The sequence below is a fragment of the Brachyistius frenatus genome, unplaced genomic scaffold (assembly GCF_029030835.1).
Source record: "Brachyistius frenatus isolate BFR_SWC_R1_liver_20210118 unplaced genomic scaffold, ASM2903083v1 Contig_320, whole genome shotgun sequence".
Lineage (NCBI taxonomy): Eukaryota > Metazoa > Chordata > Actinopteri > Embiotocidae > Brachyistius > Brachyistius frenatus.
This window is the reverse complement of record NW_027210919.1, coordinates 154,673-170,000: the sequence shown is the minus strand read 5'-3', so window position 1 is coordinate 170,000 and position 15,328 is coordinate 154,673. Positions and strand designations below refer to the sequence as shown.

Sequence of the window (15,328 nt, the reverse complement as noted above, 5' to 3'; positions counted from 1 at the left end):
TGATTGATTGATTGATTGGTTGATTGATTGGTTGGCTGGTTGGTTGGTTGATTGATTAATTGCTTGATTGGTTGGTTGATTGATTGATTGATTGATTGATTGGTTGGTTGATTGATTGGTTGGCTGGTTGGTTGATTGATTGGTTGATTGATTGGTTGATTGATTGGTTGGCTGGTTGGTTGGTTGATTGATTAATTGCTTGATTGGTTGGTTGGTTGATTGATTGATTAATTGGTTGATTGATTGGTTGGCTGGTTGGTTGGTTGATTGATCGATTGATTGATTAATTGATTGATTGATTGATTGGTTGGTTGATTGATTAATTGCTTGATTGGTTGGTTGCTTGATTGATTGATTGGTTGGTTGATTGATCGATTGCTTGATTGGTTGGTTGATTGATCGATTGGTTGGTTGCTTGATTGATTGATCGGTCGGTTGATTGATCGATTGATTGATTGGTTGGTTGATTGATCGATTGATTGATTGGTTGATTGATTGATTCCTCTCCATGCTGATCTCTTCCAGGTAATTCCTAACACTCTCGTTGTCTTCTCTGATGTCGTCGTCTCGTCTCCCGAACGATAAAAAGTCCTTCTAACCTTCTTGAACACCTTCCTTCGTTGTCCTTGAACGCTGCTCTTCCTCCTGACGTCTTAACGGTTTGCAGGTTTTTTAACTTTGTCTCGTCACCTTTTACGTCCTCGTCTCGTCTCGTCTCGTCTCATCGGTGGAGGTGCTCAGATTTTTGAATGAAAGAATGAATTTATCGCCTCCAGCGCTGGGCTGCGGCTCCACGAACTGCAACCTGGTGCTGCCGGAGGCGGCGGGCGAAGTCACGTCGCCCTGCTACCCGCAGAAGTACCCCAACTCGCACGCCTGTAAGTGGACCATGCGGGCGCCCGCCGGCTTCATCATCCAGCTCTCCTTCCTGGACTTCGACCTGGAGGAGGCGCCGGGCTGCATCTACGACCGCGTGGTGGTGAACACGGGCAGCACCGACGTTAAGTTCTGCGGCCCGACGGCCAACGGGCTGACGCTGAACTCGACGGGCAACGTGATGGAGCTGTCCTTCACCTCCGACTTCAGCATTCAGAGGAGGGGGTTCAGTGTTAGCTTCCGACACGGTAGGTACCGGCTAACGGGAAGGTCCCGACCCGCTAAATGTGCCTCGACTAATCCCGGCTCACGCTGACCGGGCTGAAATACGCCTTCGGTCTGCGGAGAAGGAAGTTACCTCGAAGAACAGCTCTGGTCTGATGACGAGCTAGCAGAGCTAACGAACAACTAATGTTAATAAAAACAAAACACCTTAACTCAAGTAAACAAACCGCTAACAAAGCTAACAAACAACTAATTACACTAAAAAACAGCTGCACTCAAGTTAACAACCAGCACACGAAGCTAACCAAACAGCTAATAAAGCTAACCAAACAGCTAATAAAGCTAACCAAACAGCTAATAAAGCTAACCAAACAGCTAATAAAGCTAACAGATAATTACTCTAAAAAACATAATTACTCCAAAAAACAGATAATTACTCTAAAAAACAGATAATTACTCTAGAAACAGATAATTACTCTAAAAAACATAATTACTCTAAAAAAAAACATAATTACTCTAAAAAACAGATAATTACTCTAAAAAAACAGATAATTACTCCAAAAAACCGATAATTACTCTAAAAAAACATAATTACTCTAAAAAACAGATAATTACTCTAAAAAAAACAGATAATTACTCTAAAAAACAGATATTTACTCTAAAAAAACATAATTACTCCAAAAAAACAGATAATTACTCTAAAAAACATAATTACTCTAAAAACAGATAATTACTCTAAAAAACAGATAATTACTCTAAAAAAACATAATTACGCTAAAAAACAGATAATTACTCTAAAAAACAGATAATTACTCTAAAAAAACATAATTACTCTAAAAAACAGATAATTATTCTAAAAAACAGATAATTACTCTAAAAAACAGATAATTACTCTAAAAAAAACATAATTACTCAAAAAACAGATAATTACTCTAAAAAACATAATTACTCCAAAAAACAGATAATTACTCCAAAAAACAGATAATTACTCTAAAAAACAGATAATTACTCTAAAAAAACATAATTACTCTAAATAACAGATAATTACTCTAAAAAACAGATAATTACTCTAAAAAAACATAATTACTCTAAAAAACATAATTATTCTAAAAAACAGATAATTACTCTAAAAAACAGATAATTACTCTAAAAAAACATAATTACTCAAAAAACAGATAATTACTCTAAAAAACATAATTACTCCAAAAAACAGATAATTACTCTAAAAAACAGATAATTACTCTAAAAAACAGATAATTACTCTAAAAAAAACATAATTACTCTAAATAACAGATAATTACTCTAAAAAAACATAATTACTCTAAAAAAAAACATAATTACTCTAAAAAACAGATAATTACTCTAAAAAACAGATAATTACTCTAAAAAAACATAATTACGCTAAAAAACAGATAATTACTCTAAAAAACAGATAATTACTCTAAAAAAACATAATTACTCTAAAAAACAGATAATTATTCTAAAAAACAGATAATTACTCTAAAAAACAGATAATTACTCTAAAAAAAACATAATTACTCAAAAAACAGATAATTACTCTAAAAAACATAATTACTCCAAAAAACAGATAATTACTCTAAAAAACAGATAATTACTCTAAAAAACAGATAATTACTCTAAAAAAACATAATTACTCTAAATAACAGATAATTACTCTAAAAAACAGATAATTACTCTAAAAAAACATAATTACTCTAAAAAACATAATTATTCTAAAAAACAGATAATTACTCTAAAAAACAGATAATTACTCTAAAAAAACATAATTACTCAAAAAACATAATTACTCTAAAAAACATAATTACTCCAAAAAACAGATAATTACTCTAAAAAACAGATAATTACTCTAAAAAACAGATAATTACTCTAAAAAAAACATAATTACTCTAAATAACAGATAATTACTCTAAAAAAACATAATTACTCTAAAAAAAAACATAATTACTCTAAAAAACAGATAATTACTCTAAAAAACAGATGATTACTCTAAAAAAACAGATAATTACTCTAAAAAACAGATAATTACTCTAAAAAAACCAGATAATTACTCTAAAAAAACATAATTACTCTAAAAAAACATAATTACTCTAAAAAACAGATAATTACTCTAAAAAACAGATAATTACTCTAAAAAAAACATAATTACTCTAAAAAACAGATGATTACTCTAAAAAACAGATAATTACTCTAAAAAACATAATTACTCCAAAAAAACATAATTACTCTAAAAAAACATAATTACTCTAAAAAACAGATAATTACTCTAAAAAACAGATAATTACTCTAAAAGAAACATAATTACTCTAAAAAACAGATAATTACTCTAAAAAACATAATTACTCTAAAAAAAACATAATTACTCTAAAAAACAGATGATTACTCTAAAAAACAGATAATTACTCTAAAAAACATAATTACTCTAAAAAAAACATAATTACTCTAAAAAACAGATAATTACTCTAAAAAACATAATTACTCTAAAAAAAACATAATTACTCTAAAAAACAGATAATTACTCTAAAAAACAGATAATTACTCTAAAAAACATAATTACTCCAAAAAAACATAATTACTCTAAAAAACAGATAATTACTCTAAAAAAACAGATAATTACTCTAAAAAACAGATAATTACTCTAAAAAACATAATTACTCTAAAAAACAGCTACATTCAAGTTAACGAGCAGCTAACGATGCTAACAAACAGCGAACAAAGCTAACAGCCTCAGAGCTTCACAGTAGAACTCGGTTGTGATGAACTCAGGTTTGACGTTGATCCAGAAACGGTCGTTGCATCGCTGCGTTCAGGAACTCTCTGATCTTATTGAACTCATCTCGGGTTTTGAAACCAGATGTTTCGTTTTGGTCGACCAGAGGAAGACTCGCTCCGTGTTTCGGTTGCATGTGTGTGTACGTGCCTTCAAGCATGTTGGCTCTGTACGTGTGTGTGTGCGTGTGTGCGTGTGCGTGTGTGTGTGTGTGTGTGTGTGTGTGTGTGTGTGTGTGTGTGTGTGAGGGGTGTTTTTCCATTGCACTTCATTTGGCCGTCAGCTCTTTGGACTCGGCCAGCAGCTCCATCCATCCAGAGCCGGGAAACGTTTTGTGTCATTAAGTTTCAGAAAAGACAAACCCTGTGATTTTCAGCTTTTTGGACAAAGAGTTTGTGTTCAGAAAAACTTCCTGTTTTCTGCCAATGTTTGATTTAAAAGGTAGTTTTGAGCATAAAAAGCAAACTCTGTATTTATCAGGTGAAATCAAGTTTCTGTAAATATTAATGAATGAATTGTGTTTTCTTTCCTCTTTTTGTCCTTTTGATTTTTCCTTCAATAATTGAATTTTTCCATCTTGTTCCATCTTTGATCCTCTTTATTTATTCTTTATTTTTCTGCCCACCAACTCTTTGTTTATGCTTTGTCTTTTTCTTTTTCTACCGTCCACATTTTCTATTTTTCACTTCGTCTCTTCCTTCCTGTTTCTGTTGTATTTTAACGTCTCATTTCTTTGATTCTTTATTCCTTTGTTCCACCTTTTCTTCTCACTTTCCCTACTTTTTCCACTCCATATTTTCTCTACTAACCTTTGTTAATAATTAATTAATTTCTTCCTTCTTTTCCTCCATCATCGGTTTTCTTTCTTTCCTTTCCCTCCTTTTTGCCGCCATCTTTTTTCCCCTCTTCTCTTCCTCCGTCTCTCCTTCTTAGTCGCCGTGGCGCTGAGGAACCAAAAGGTCAAGATAACCAATGGCAACGGGCAGCTCACCGAGGTCGCCGACTCCGTTTCCATACCGACGCTCAGTCAGCTGACCGTGTGCTTCGAGGTGGAGCGCAGCAGCCAGAAACAGGTCCTGATGACGTTTTTGGGGTTTTCTCTTTGAAGTGGGCGGGACTTAAGATGAAAAAAACAGTGATATCATCACTGCCAAGAACCAATAAGCATTCAGCTTTGTTTGAATCGAAATCCAACGAGTCAAATCGAGGTTGATGAACTGACAGTTAAACTCTTAAGAAAACATTCTTGTACAATTTTTGTTTTTTTTAGCCGTGTTTCTTTCTTTAGTGTCGAATATGTCGTTAAAGGAAAATATCAAGTTTTTTAGGGGATTTAACGGCTCTCCTTGTTCCCGAACAGAAAGAGTGGATCTTCACCTACGAAGACAGCAACAGCAACGAGGCGCTGAGTTTGGGCTCCGATAAGAGCGGGATGAAGGTGGTGGTCGACGGCGTGGTCTGCCCCATCGACTCCATCATCTCGCCCTCCGACTTCACCACCTCCATGAAGCCCTTCTGCGTCTTCTGGACGTCGGCCAACGGCCGCGTGGGCGTTTATTTCAACGGGAACTACTGGGCCAAGACCTGCTCCGCCTCCAGCGGCCACTCGGTGCCGGGCGGTGGAGTCTTCCAGTTGGGAGGTGAGATCGGGCGTCAGGTTTTAGCATTTCATTAATGATCGTTGATGCATTTTTTTAACTTTGGAAAATTTCACAAAGAAAATCATTTCTTGATAATTTGAATGTGAAAATATGTCAAATTCTTTTAAAAGAGACTTCACCTTTTTACAACACAGGTTATTTTAGTGGCATTTAACACATTTTAAAGTCGTTACAGCAAAACTTTACAACATTATTCAGAGAAACCCAACAATTCAACAATTGACACATCAGCTAGGAGGGAAGAACTCCTCTTTAAGGGAGAAAAACCTCCAACAGAGGGAAGAAACCAGGACCAGGTTCAGAGGTGGGCAGATCCTCTATTAACAGGACCAGGTTCAGAGGTGGGCGGAGCCTCTATTAACAGGACCAGGTTCAGAGGTGGGCGGAGCCTCTATTAACAGAACCAGGTTCAGAGGTGGGCGGAGCCTCTATTAACAGAACCAGGTTCAGAGGTGGGCGAAGCCTCTGTTAACAGAACCAGGTTCAGAGGTGGGCGGAGCCTCTATTAACAGAACCAGGTTCAGAGGTGGGCGGAGCCTCTATTAACAGAGCCAGGTTCAGAGGTGGGCGGAGCCTCTATTAACAGAACCAGGTTCAGAGGTGGGCGGAGCCTCTATTAACAGAGCCAGGTTCAGAGGTGGGCGGAGCCTCTATTAACAGAACCAGGTTCAGAGGTGGGCGAAGCCTCTGCCTCGACCGATTGGTGGTGAGAGGAGAGCAGAGAGAGAAAAAGAACAGCATAAACTGACATGAACTGTTGGTGGAGACAACAAGTTCATGAAAACAGAGATCTAAATAATCTGTGAATGTCTGCTTTTTTTTGTTTTGTTTTAGGGCAGAACAGCTTCGATGGGAACATCTACAACCTGCGTCTGTGGGATTACGCCATGACGTTGCAGCAGCTCGGCGCGCTGACCTGCGACGCGGTGGGGAACGTCTTCGACTGGGACAACGGACACTGGACCATCCCGTCCACGCTGGCCGAGACCGACGCCGCGCTCAGCTGCAGTGAGTATAATGAAACCGTTGCTGTGAAACTGCACCCTCTGGAGGCGGGTTTTTAAAGATTCACCTCGTCAGGAGGAACCACTGGGAACGTTTACAGACACAATGCATTATTTTCAGATGGACCTCCAGAAAACTAATCTGGAAGAGTGATTCTAGCAAATGACACAGAAAACTTGTGGAAAAGTTGTATTGACTTGTTTATGGAGCCGGAGGCTTTTTGGAGCCGACCTCCAGTGGCACTCAATGGTGTTGCAGCTGAAGACACTTCTGCATCGGCCTCATTTATCGGAGCCGGACGCTATGTCCATTTTTACATACCGTCTGTGGTGACACAGCTAGCCGGTGTATTTAGCCCCTCCCCCTTTAATGAATACACCCTTCATGGCCACTTGATCACGGAGCGGCAGCGTGTCGGGGCCAGTTTGGAATTGGGCCACAGTAAAAATCACCTGTGATCTCATGTCAAATAACACACACACACACACACACACACACACACACACACACACACACACACACACACACACACACACACACACACACACACACACACACACACACACACACACACACACACACACACACACACACACATACACATACACACACAGTACATGCGGTCTGTTTGCTATCAGCGTGGAAAATTACAACCAGACTTCATCCAAATTCTGGTGCTTTTTGACTGCGGCTGGGAGTTAATCAACTCCAGCAACCTGTTTGGCTGCTGACCAGCCATCAGTGTGATTCCTGCTCCGCTCTAAAGACTCAGCTGGCTGCTGAAACACACACACACACACACACACACACACACACACACACACACACACACACACAACAACACACACACAAGCATGCGCTACTGTACGGCACGGAGGAGGGATGACGTGCGTTTAAGGGCTTATTTATTAAAGGCTGTTTTTCACAGTTTTTATAAGCATCAATAATGCATTATGCACACACACACACACACACACACAGTGTGTGTGTGTGTGTGTGTGTGTCCACAGAGTGGTACCTCTTAGTTAAAGCGCTGTAAATGAGTGTGCAGCCGCAGGAGGTTAGCCGCAGTGGCTTTTACTGAAATCACTGCCAACACTTTACCCTGTGTGTGTGTGTGTGTGTGTGTGTGTGTGTGTGTGTGTGTGTGTGTGTGTGTGTGTGTGTGTGTGTGTGTGTGTGTGTGTGTGTGTGTGTGTGTGTGTGTGTGCGTGCCTCTACACCTCGGAGACTCGCGGCGGTTTTTAAGAAATGCATGATTCTGCACGGAGCTTCCTGACTCTCCGGCTCCCAGTCGGGGATTTCGCTGCAGCTTTTTCTTCTTCGGTCTCCATGAAACCTGATCTCACTGCGATCCCCGCTGACGGAGAGACGCTAGAAAACCAACATGCGAACGAGTTCTTCCACGTCAGTCACGCTTCTTTTACAGAACGTCTGATTTGATCTCAAAGTGTTTAAAACACTAGCAAAGAGACGCAGGCAGGAAGGAAAAGGAAGAGAGACATGAAGGTGCAGACGCTGTATTTTAAATCCTTACAAGTAATCTGCCACTTTATTCATTAATCAAATGGAATTTACTGATGGGACACACACACACACACACACACACACACACACACACACACACACACACACACACACACACACACACACACACACACACACATAAGAAATGAAGGCTCATTGCTGCAGTTTTAACACTCGACCAACACGTCCATCTGAACAATCGTTCTTGTTTCTGGGAACCATCTAAATCCTCGTTGTCTGACTGCTGTCCTCCGAGTTCAAGCTTGAATAATGAATAACTTGTGTTCTGCCTGTTATTGTTGATTAACTGTCTGACTGACTGTTTGACCTCGGTGTTATTTGCTGTCTTTTGTCCTGGTCTAGAAACAACCCTCCAGCTCGTAGCCACTTCATCGCCTCATGTTTTATTTCTTTTAAATGATGTCCACTAATCTGTCCTTCTCTTCACAGTCTGCTACCCTCATTGCATTCGCTTAACTACTGCTGCGCCAACTAGTGGTGAGTGCTGCTAACACCCTGCTAATGTGTGTGTGTGTGTGTGTGTGTGTGTGTGTGTGTGTGTGTGTGTGTGTGTGTGTGTGTGTGTGTGTGTGTGTGTGTGTGTGTGTGTGTGTGTGTGTGTGTGTGAACGCATCAATTTGCTTGTGCTAACACAGCTCTGATGCATGAAGGAGAATGTGTGTTCGTGTTTTTTTGTTGTTGTTGTCATGTGTCTGTTAAATTCAACACACAGGCTTGTTTTGTTTTTTTTGTTAACAGTGATGTCATCATCCCTCCAGTGATCGCAATAACTAACGCAAATTCAAGAAATCGACACAATATTTGCCGAAGCTTGCAATTTTGCCCCCAGTGATATATATATTTTTTATTTTTCATAAAAATCATTGTGAACAGAAGCTCTGCTGAAAGTATTACAGCAAAAAAAAAAGTCGCATTTCAAAATAAAACTGACTATTACCGAAAATAAGTGTTCACTTCCAACCAGCAAGGCTCCGCCCCCTTTTCCTCTCACCATCAAAACAAACTGCTGCTAGCTAACGGTAACAACAGGAAGTGACGGGGTTTGTGGAAAATGCGTTCTCATTGTGGGAATGAGGAATATGTTGAATGAGTTTGTTTTAGTGCTAAATGAATGCGATTTTAAAAAGCATCTAAAGCTTTTATTTTGACAGCAGATGCAGTCTTTCAGTCACAAAACTCTCTTTCAGTTTAGCCACATATTATCTTTCATTTCTGGACTGTTTGTTGTTTTAAGACATCATTTTGAGTTCTGGAAACACTATTTTTTCCAACATTATGTGAACAATAAATTCCATTAATAGATGAAATAATAGTAAAAACATTCATTCCTCGTAGCCCCAGAATAAACACATTTTCTCCAGCTCGGCTTGTGCGGCTGCAATCAGGACAGAGTTCGTAATGAGTGAAGATGACATGAACCTAATTGGTCCCTGAAGGGAAAGTGAATAATTGCAGCAACGGAAAAAACAAACCAAACAGCAGATTAGTTTGGAGAACAAAATGTGTCGCGTTGATTCCACCGTCGGATACGTCTGCTGCTCGGAGATGAAAAAGGTGAGATAAAAGTCACGAGGACGATGGGAAGTCTTCAATATAAACAAGAGTTCCTTTCCACAAAGACCTAATGGAGTTTTATAAATCTAGTGTTCCACATGTTAACGTGACCGCTGGTACGTGAACATTTGTGATTTCACCGTGGAAACCTGAAACTGGAGCAGAGAAACAGCAGATTTTTGAGGAACAGACAAGCTTCAACACGTCCGCTGGCAGCACAGAAGTGTTTCTGAGCCCGTGCAGTGATTTCTGTCAAAGAAAAAATCAGGGCTGGTTTGTTTTGCGTCAAACTCTGGAAATTGTAGAGATCCTTGAAACGCTTCAGAAAGTCTACGGCGATGAAGCGACGAGCCGGGCGAGATGTTTTGAGTGACGTTCAACGTTTCAAGAGGGGGCGGAGCTTGACTGTCCGAGCCCGAAGAAGGCGCGTCGGGTCAGGAGACACCAGGTGGGTTTTCTTTGTGTCACCGTGAATTCGTCCCCCAGAGTCAGACTGTCAACACCGAGTTCCACCGGGACCTTCTGAGGTTCTGTTCTGGTTCCGACTTCTTTTCTGCTTCTTGGTCTTCAGGTCAGTCTGGGTTTCGGTGCTTCCTGCTGTATTTTAGTCTGTGTTGTCTTTGTCAGTTTGTTTCTGCTACCTGTCCGTTGCTGCGTCTTATGAAACCCAGAGAATGCAAACCACCTGAACTGTGGCACCATGGCAACGGGCTTCTCCAACATTTTTTTCTGTTGCCCAAATAATGTGACGCAAACATCAGCTGTTTCTCGGCTCCAGTTTCAGGTTTCACGGTGAAATCACAAATGTTCACGTACCAGCGGTCACGTTAACCTGCAGCGTTCAACACACTTTGAGACTTGGTCCTGTGTGATGGAAGAACAGTTGTTAAATTTACGCTCTCAAAGAGTCGTGTACTTTACTCGGCGTGCGGGGTGAAACGCAGAAAGTGTGGATGTAGAGTGAGTTGAAATGTTGTGTTTCAGTCTTTGGAAGCTCCTCACATGGAGGTTTACACAACTCCAGGAAGGATTAGAGCAGATAGGGAAGGTCCCGTTTGAAGCCAGCAGTGTTTTGACAGGCAATTTTACAGCATCAGAGCTCACAAACATTTTCCACTCTTCAATAATGGAAGTTTTATAGCTGCTGCTGCTGGCTCGGCGCTCCGTTTCTCTCTCTCGCCCTCGTGGCTTTGAGGTTTACTTCCATGGAATAAAGTCAAGCTGCCGCTCGGCCAAAGACCTGGAGACACATTTTTAAAAAGGCCTTAATGATCTTTGCTGAGCTAGAAGCAAACGACACTGAGTGTGCAGATTATTAGGTACGCCGAGGTGAAAACAGACCCGTCGAACCGAATCGTCCTCGACAGGAAGAAATCCTCCGTGGTGAAAGTTTCAACATCCAGACTTCGTTGTTGCTGTCGGGAGACGACGAGGAACCAACCAGGGTTCATATTTTAGTTTCATTGTATTTGATTGTCTTGGTTTCGTACTGCAATTTTGCATACGTACGTCCTGTTAACGCCTGAAGTCTGTCCGGTCATCGTTGCCTACGTCCTGTTGTCGTCCTTTACGTCCTGTCGTCCTCGCCTTCGTACTGTTGTCGTCCGCCTCTTGTGGTCGGACCACATTCGGGTTCTCCGGTGTGGACTGTGGTCCCAGGCTCCTCCCACACCAGCTGCTTTGGTTCGGACTAAACAAGAAAAGGTGTGAAAGCACGCAGGAAGGTATTAATTCATCTCTGAGGCTGCAGTTCGTGCTGCTGTCCAACGTTTCTGAACGTTTCTATTATTTTGTCCAATGAAGAACAATACTGAGGCTGAATATCAGAACTACAAGTCAGTTCGTAGTTTTTATGTTAAACTGAGACTGAACGTTGGACTTATGATTATTTTTATAGTAATGGTGTCTGCAGGGACTTGAAGGCGTTGTGGTGAATGTTTACTCCTCGCATTTCCTCCAAGTGCCTTTCACACTCCTTTTTCTTTCCACACATGGAGAGGTGTGTTTCAGTTTTGTTTACCCTGAAAACGTTCTTTCCTTTTTTTTTTACGAGGCTCCCGAAGAGCTCTGGACCATTTGAAGCCATTTTTATGTCGTTCTTTGGTCGGGTAATGAGGCCGCTGTTGATGGAGGCGGAGAAGGAGCTGCCGCCAGCTGTGTGTGTCTCCCCTCATATATATTTATATATACATACACTATACACTCGTCCCTGCTTCCTCATGGTGTAGTGTGTCCTTATATATACGTGTGTGTGTGTGTGTGTGTGTGTGTGTGTGTGTGTGTGTGTGTGTGTGTGTGTGTGTGTGTGTGTGTGTGTGTGTGTGTTCATCACAGGTCTTTCATCTGATTTTGATGCGGAAAAACGGACACCAAAGCACACACACACACTTTTGTTGGTTAGTTCAAAGACACATTTCCAGAAGGTTTTTCAGGCTTGAAGAACAATGCCAGTGTTTCTTCACTGCAGCCGCACCCTGTGGAGGTTTTTCTGCAAACAAACAAAAACAAAGTTATGATCAGATTCATCGGGGACCCGTTGAGAAACGAAACACGGCTTCCATTAGCGGTCGTAAACCCCCGCCGGGTGTCTTAAATTCATCCGTGACCTCGCCAGACCACAAAACTTTAAAAATCCTGCCTCGTCTCTGCCAGCTCACAACGACTCAGCGTTACGACCAGCAGATGGAGAGGCTTTAATGAACTGAATATTTGTTAACATGCAAATGCAAGTGCAAATGTCAGCTATTCGTTTATATAAAAAAAAAATGCTGCAGAAATATTACTTTACCACATTCAGCAGCTTTAAATATGTGCCGACAGCTTCTCTGGCTGTGAATGATAAACATGTTTTCCCACTAATGACAGTGAATCACTGCAGCCGAATCATTAGATTAATTATAGTTCACCAGCTCCTGTCACCACGGCAACACCCGGACAAAGACACACGGAGGCAACGCGAATGCTTTTATTTACAGTGAGAGGTAAATGTAATTTTTTTCTTGATATTAATTATCAGTCATTTGCATTTTGAACACTCGAAGCGGCATCGCCTCTCCCCGATCGTCTGAAATTTAAATGTACTTAATGCGCGTGGATGATTGGTTCTGACTGCAAAAATAAACACGGCGAACACGTGGAAATGTGCACTTCTTCTGACAATAATGTCAGTGCAGTTCATTCTGTGACCCAGATTATCAAAGCTCAGAGAAGGTGATCGGTCTCTTCCACACTTCCTGTTGTGAAAGCGCTCGTTCGACCTGCAGATCCGTGCAAAGCTGCATTCATTTCCCCAAATATTAACGGCCAGTTCAGCAGAAAGAGGAAAAGAGTCCGAGCAAAAGTTTGCCGATACCAGAACGTGTCACCTCCCCTGGTTTCAGTTGCTGGAATGAGAAGTTTCCAGTTTGTCTTTCATCTCTTTGCAGATGACGTGAGTCTGTTTCATCAGATCTGACTGATAACTTGACCAACATATCTGTGTTTGAGTCCGAATATCAAATGAATGATAAATTATTTCCAGAAGGGAGTTTATTTAACGACACCATGATGACTTGTGGAAAACATTTGTTGACTTAGTATTTCAGGAGAGAACGTGATGCTTTTTGAATGGGAGTCTATTGAAGACAGCCCCTAGTGGCCCTCAGCGGTATTGCAGTTTAAGGTACTGGCTTCACGTTGAGGAGGTTCAGCATCTGATCTGGATCCCTCTTCTGTGCCTTTCGACTGGTGGCAGAGATTATACATCTCATCTGGTCTGGGAACGACTCAGGATCCCCCAGAAAAGAACTGGAAAACTGGAAGGCTGAACTTCGTCTTCACCTGCTGCAGCGATAGCGTCCGGCTGTCGGATGGAGCTTCGCAGGCCAGTCGAGATCTTCCACACCAAACTGGATAAAAACATAAACTGCAGCATTACGGCTTCACTTCAAGCGTTCAAACCAGGAACAGCATGTCCGGGCGTTGAAGCAGTTATCACGACACCCCTTCTCTTCTGTCTTCAAATCAGAGACAAAAAGGAAATGAGGAAGGAAGGACAAAAGGTGCCGGAAAGAGAGAGCGAGGTAGATTATGACGAGGCACAATCCTCCTTTGAACCACATGCCATCCACGATTACAGAATTCCTGCTGCTGATCGCCGCGATGATTTCTGACATCTCTCGAACACATTCCTCTCAAGACAAAGTCTCTGCTTTCTCCCCCCCTACCCCTCCCCTCCTCCCCCCACCGTAGGGCTCTGTGAATATGCAGCATGTGTGTGGGCTCCGGATTACATTTCAGACGGCCAAAGTGCTCGGGGAGCGCTTGATTTTTTGGCCGCTGCGAGCACACAGTTTGGTGAGACAGACTGTCCCTGAAATAAAACTTCTGCAGGCGGCTAATCCGTGTCCGACCACAAACCTCGGAGTTTGATTGATGGTCAATCTGCAGGCTGTCAGACAGTGTGGGAAAGTTTCTTCTTCAACCAGCAAACGTTTTGAGAACTGGACGATTCGATTTACTGGACCGACGGTGTACTTCCAACCCGGCATCACGGTGAAGCGTGAAATAGACACACACGTCCACGACAGCAGAACGTGGAACTTTCACGCCGAGACCACTAGACGTGTACATTTCACATTTTGCTTTAGTGGGCGGGCGTGTCTATTTCACGTTTTGCTGTGATACCGGGTTGCGTATTCAGGCTGTACTCACCTCTTGTTGCATCAGATTAGAAACAAAATATCAGCTGGTGAGTTTTGGTCTTTCGGTGCGATTATCAGGCTAAAAATGATTAGAAGTTCAAGAAAAGCAACAGAATGAAATCATCAAACTGAATGTTAGTGGAGTCGTTTTAACCGACTAACCTCTGTTTTTTTATCTCCTCCCTCAAGGTGTGTCCCCGCCCAGCAACACACCGCTCCCCACCAACTGTGACGCCCCGGGACTGGGCTGCCCAGGTAGGAAAAGTAAATACACCTCCATTGTGAACGCTTGTCTTTGCATCTGGACGACTTCAAATAGCCGCACTTTCCCTCATTTACGTCCTTTGTTTGTTGTACGTGAAAGATTTCGTGGGATTTTTTGTTGTTGTTGTTTTTTTCATTCTTTGACAAACTATAACGAAGAAGTATACTTCGTTTTTTCTAATTAATGGCAGTAGATTTGATTTGCAGATATCAAGCTGCTTTACGTCCGTTGTTTTATGTAAAGATGTGAAACAGTTGACGTAGATGTCTGTAATCACCTGGTTTTAACTTTTACTTGAGCTTTTTGTTTTGTGTACATGCTAACTTCTTACACTACCAGCAAATGTCATCGTAACCGGACCGACGGGGGGGAAATCCAGTTTTTATTGCTCTTTTATTGGACGTGTTTATTCATCTTTTCAGAAAATAACTGATTATGAGCGTTAATCATTCCAACTGCAGCAGGACTTCATCTGGTATTAATAATCAGAAAATCAAGAAAACAGGTTATTTTGTATTTCGTCTCATCAACTCCGTTGAGTAACAATAATCTCATGACCTACCTTTGTTTACGTATGTGTTCGATGAAATAGACGAGAAGATAGAATTGAGCGTTGAGAAGATAAAAGGCTTTATCAAATTTACATTTTCCTCCCATCTGTTTTCATGAAGGTCGAAGCGTAGCTGAATATTTCAGTGGAAATCTCTGAAAGTATTATGAGTTG

At 41.3% G+C, this 15,328-nt stretch overlaps 1 protein-coding gene across 2 annotated transcripts in view; it reads left to right on the top strand.

Moving 5' to 3' along the window:
* adgrg6 (adhesion G protein-coupled receptor G6) overlaps positions 1-15,328 on the top strand; it is a 65,364-nt gene that overhangs the window by 19,624 nt on the left and 30,412 nt on the right. Inside the window, exons 3-8 of one of the 2 annotated variants that reach the window (XM_069723200.1) lie at positions 777-1,124; positions 4,823-4,962; positions 5,250-5,529; positions 6,385-6,558; positions 8,533-8,580; positions 14,529-14,594. In XM_069723200.1, coding sequence (XP_069579301.1) covers positions 777-1,124; positions 4,823-4,962; positions 5,250-5,529; positions 6,385-6,558; positions 8,533-8,580; positions 14,529-14,594 — 1,056 coding nt within the window. Of the gene's footprint in view, positions 1-776; positions 1,125-4,822; positions 4,963-5,249; positions 5,530-6,384; positions 6,559-8,532; positions 8,581-14,528; positions 14,604-15,328 lie in introns of both variants that reach the window. The other variant, XM_069723201.1, reaches the window with a different exon arrangement.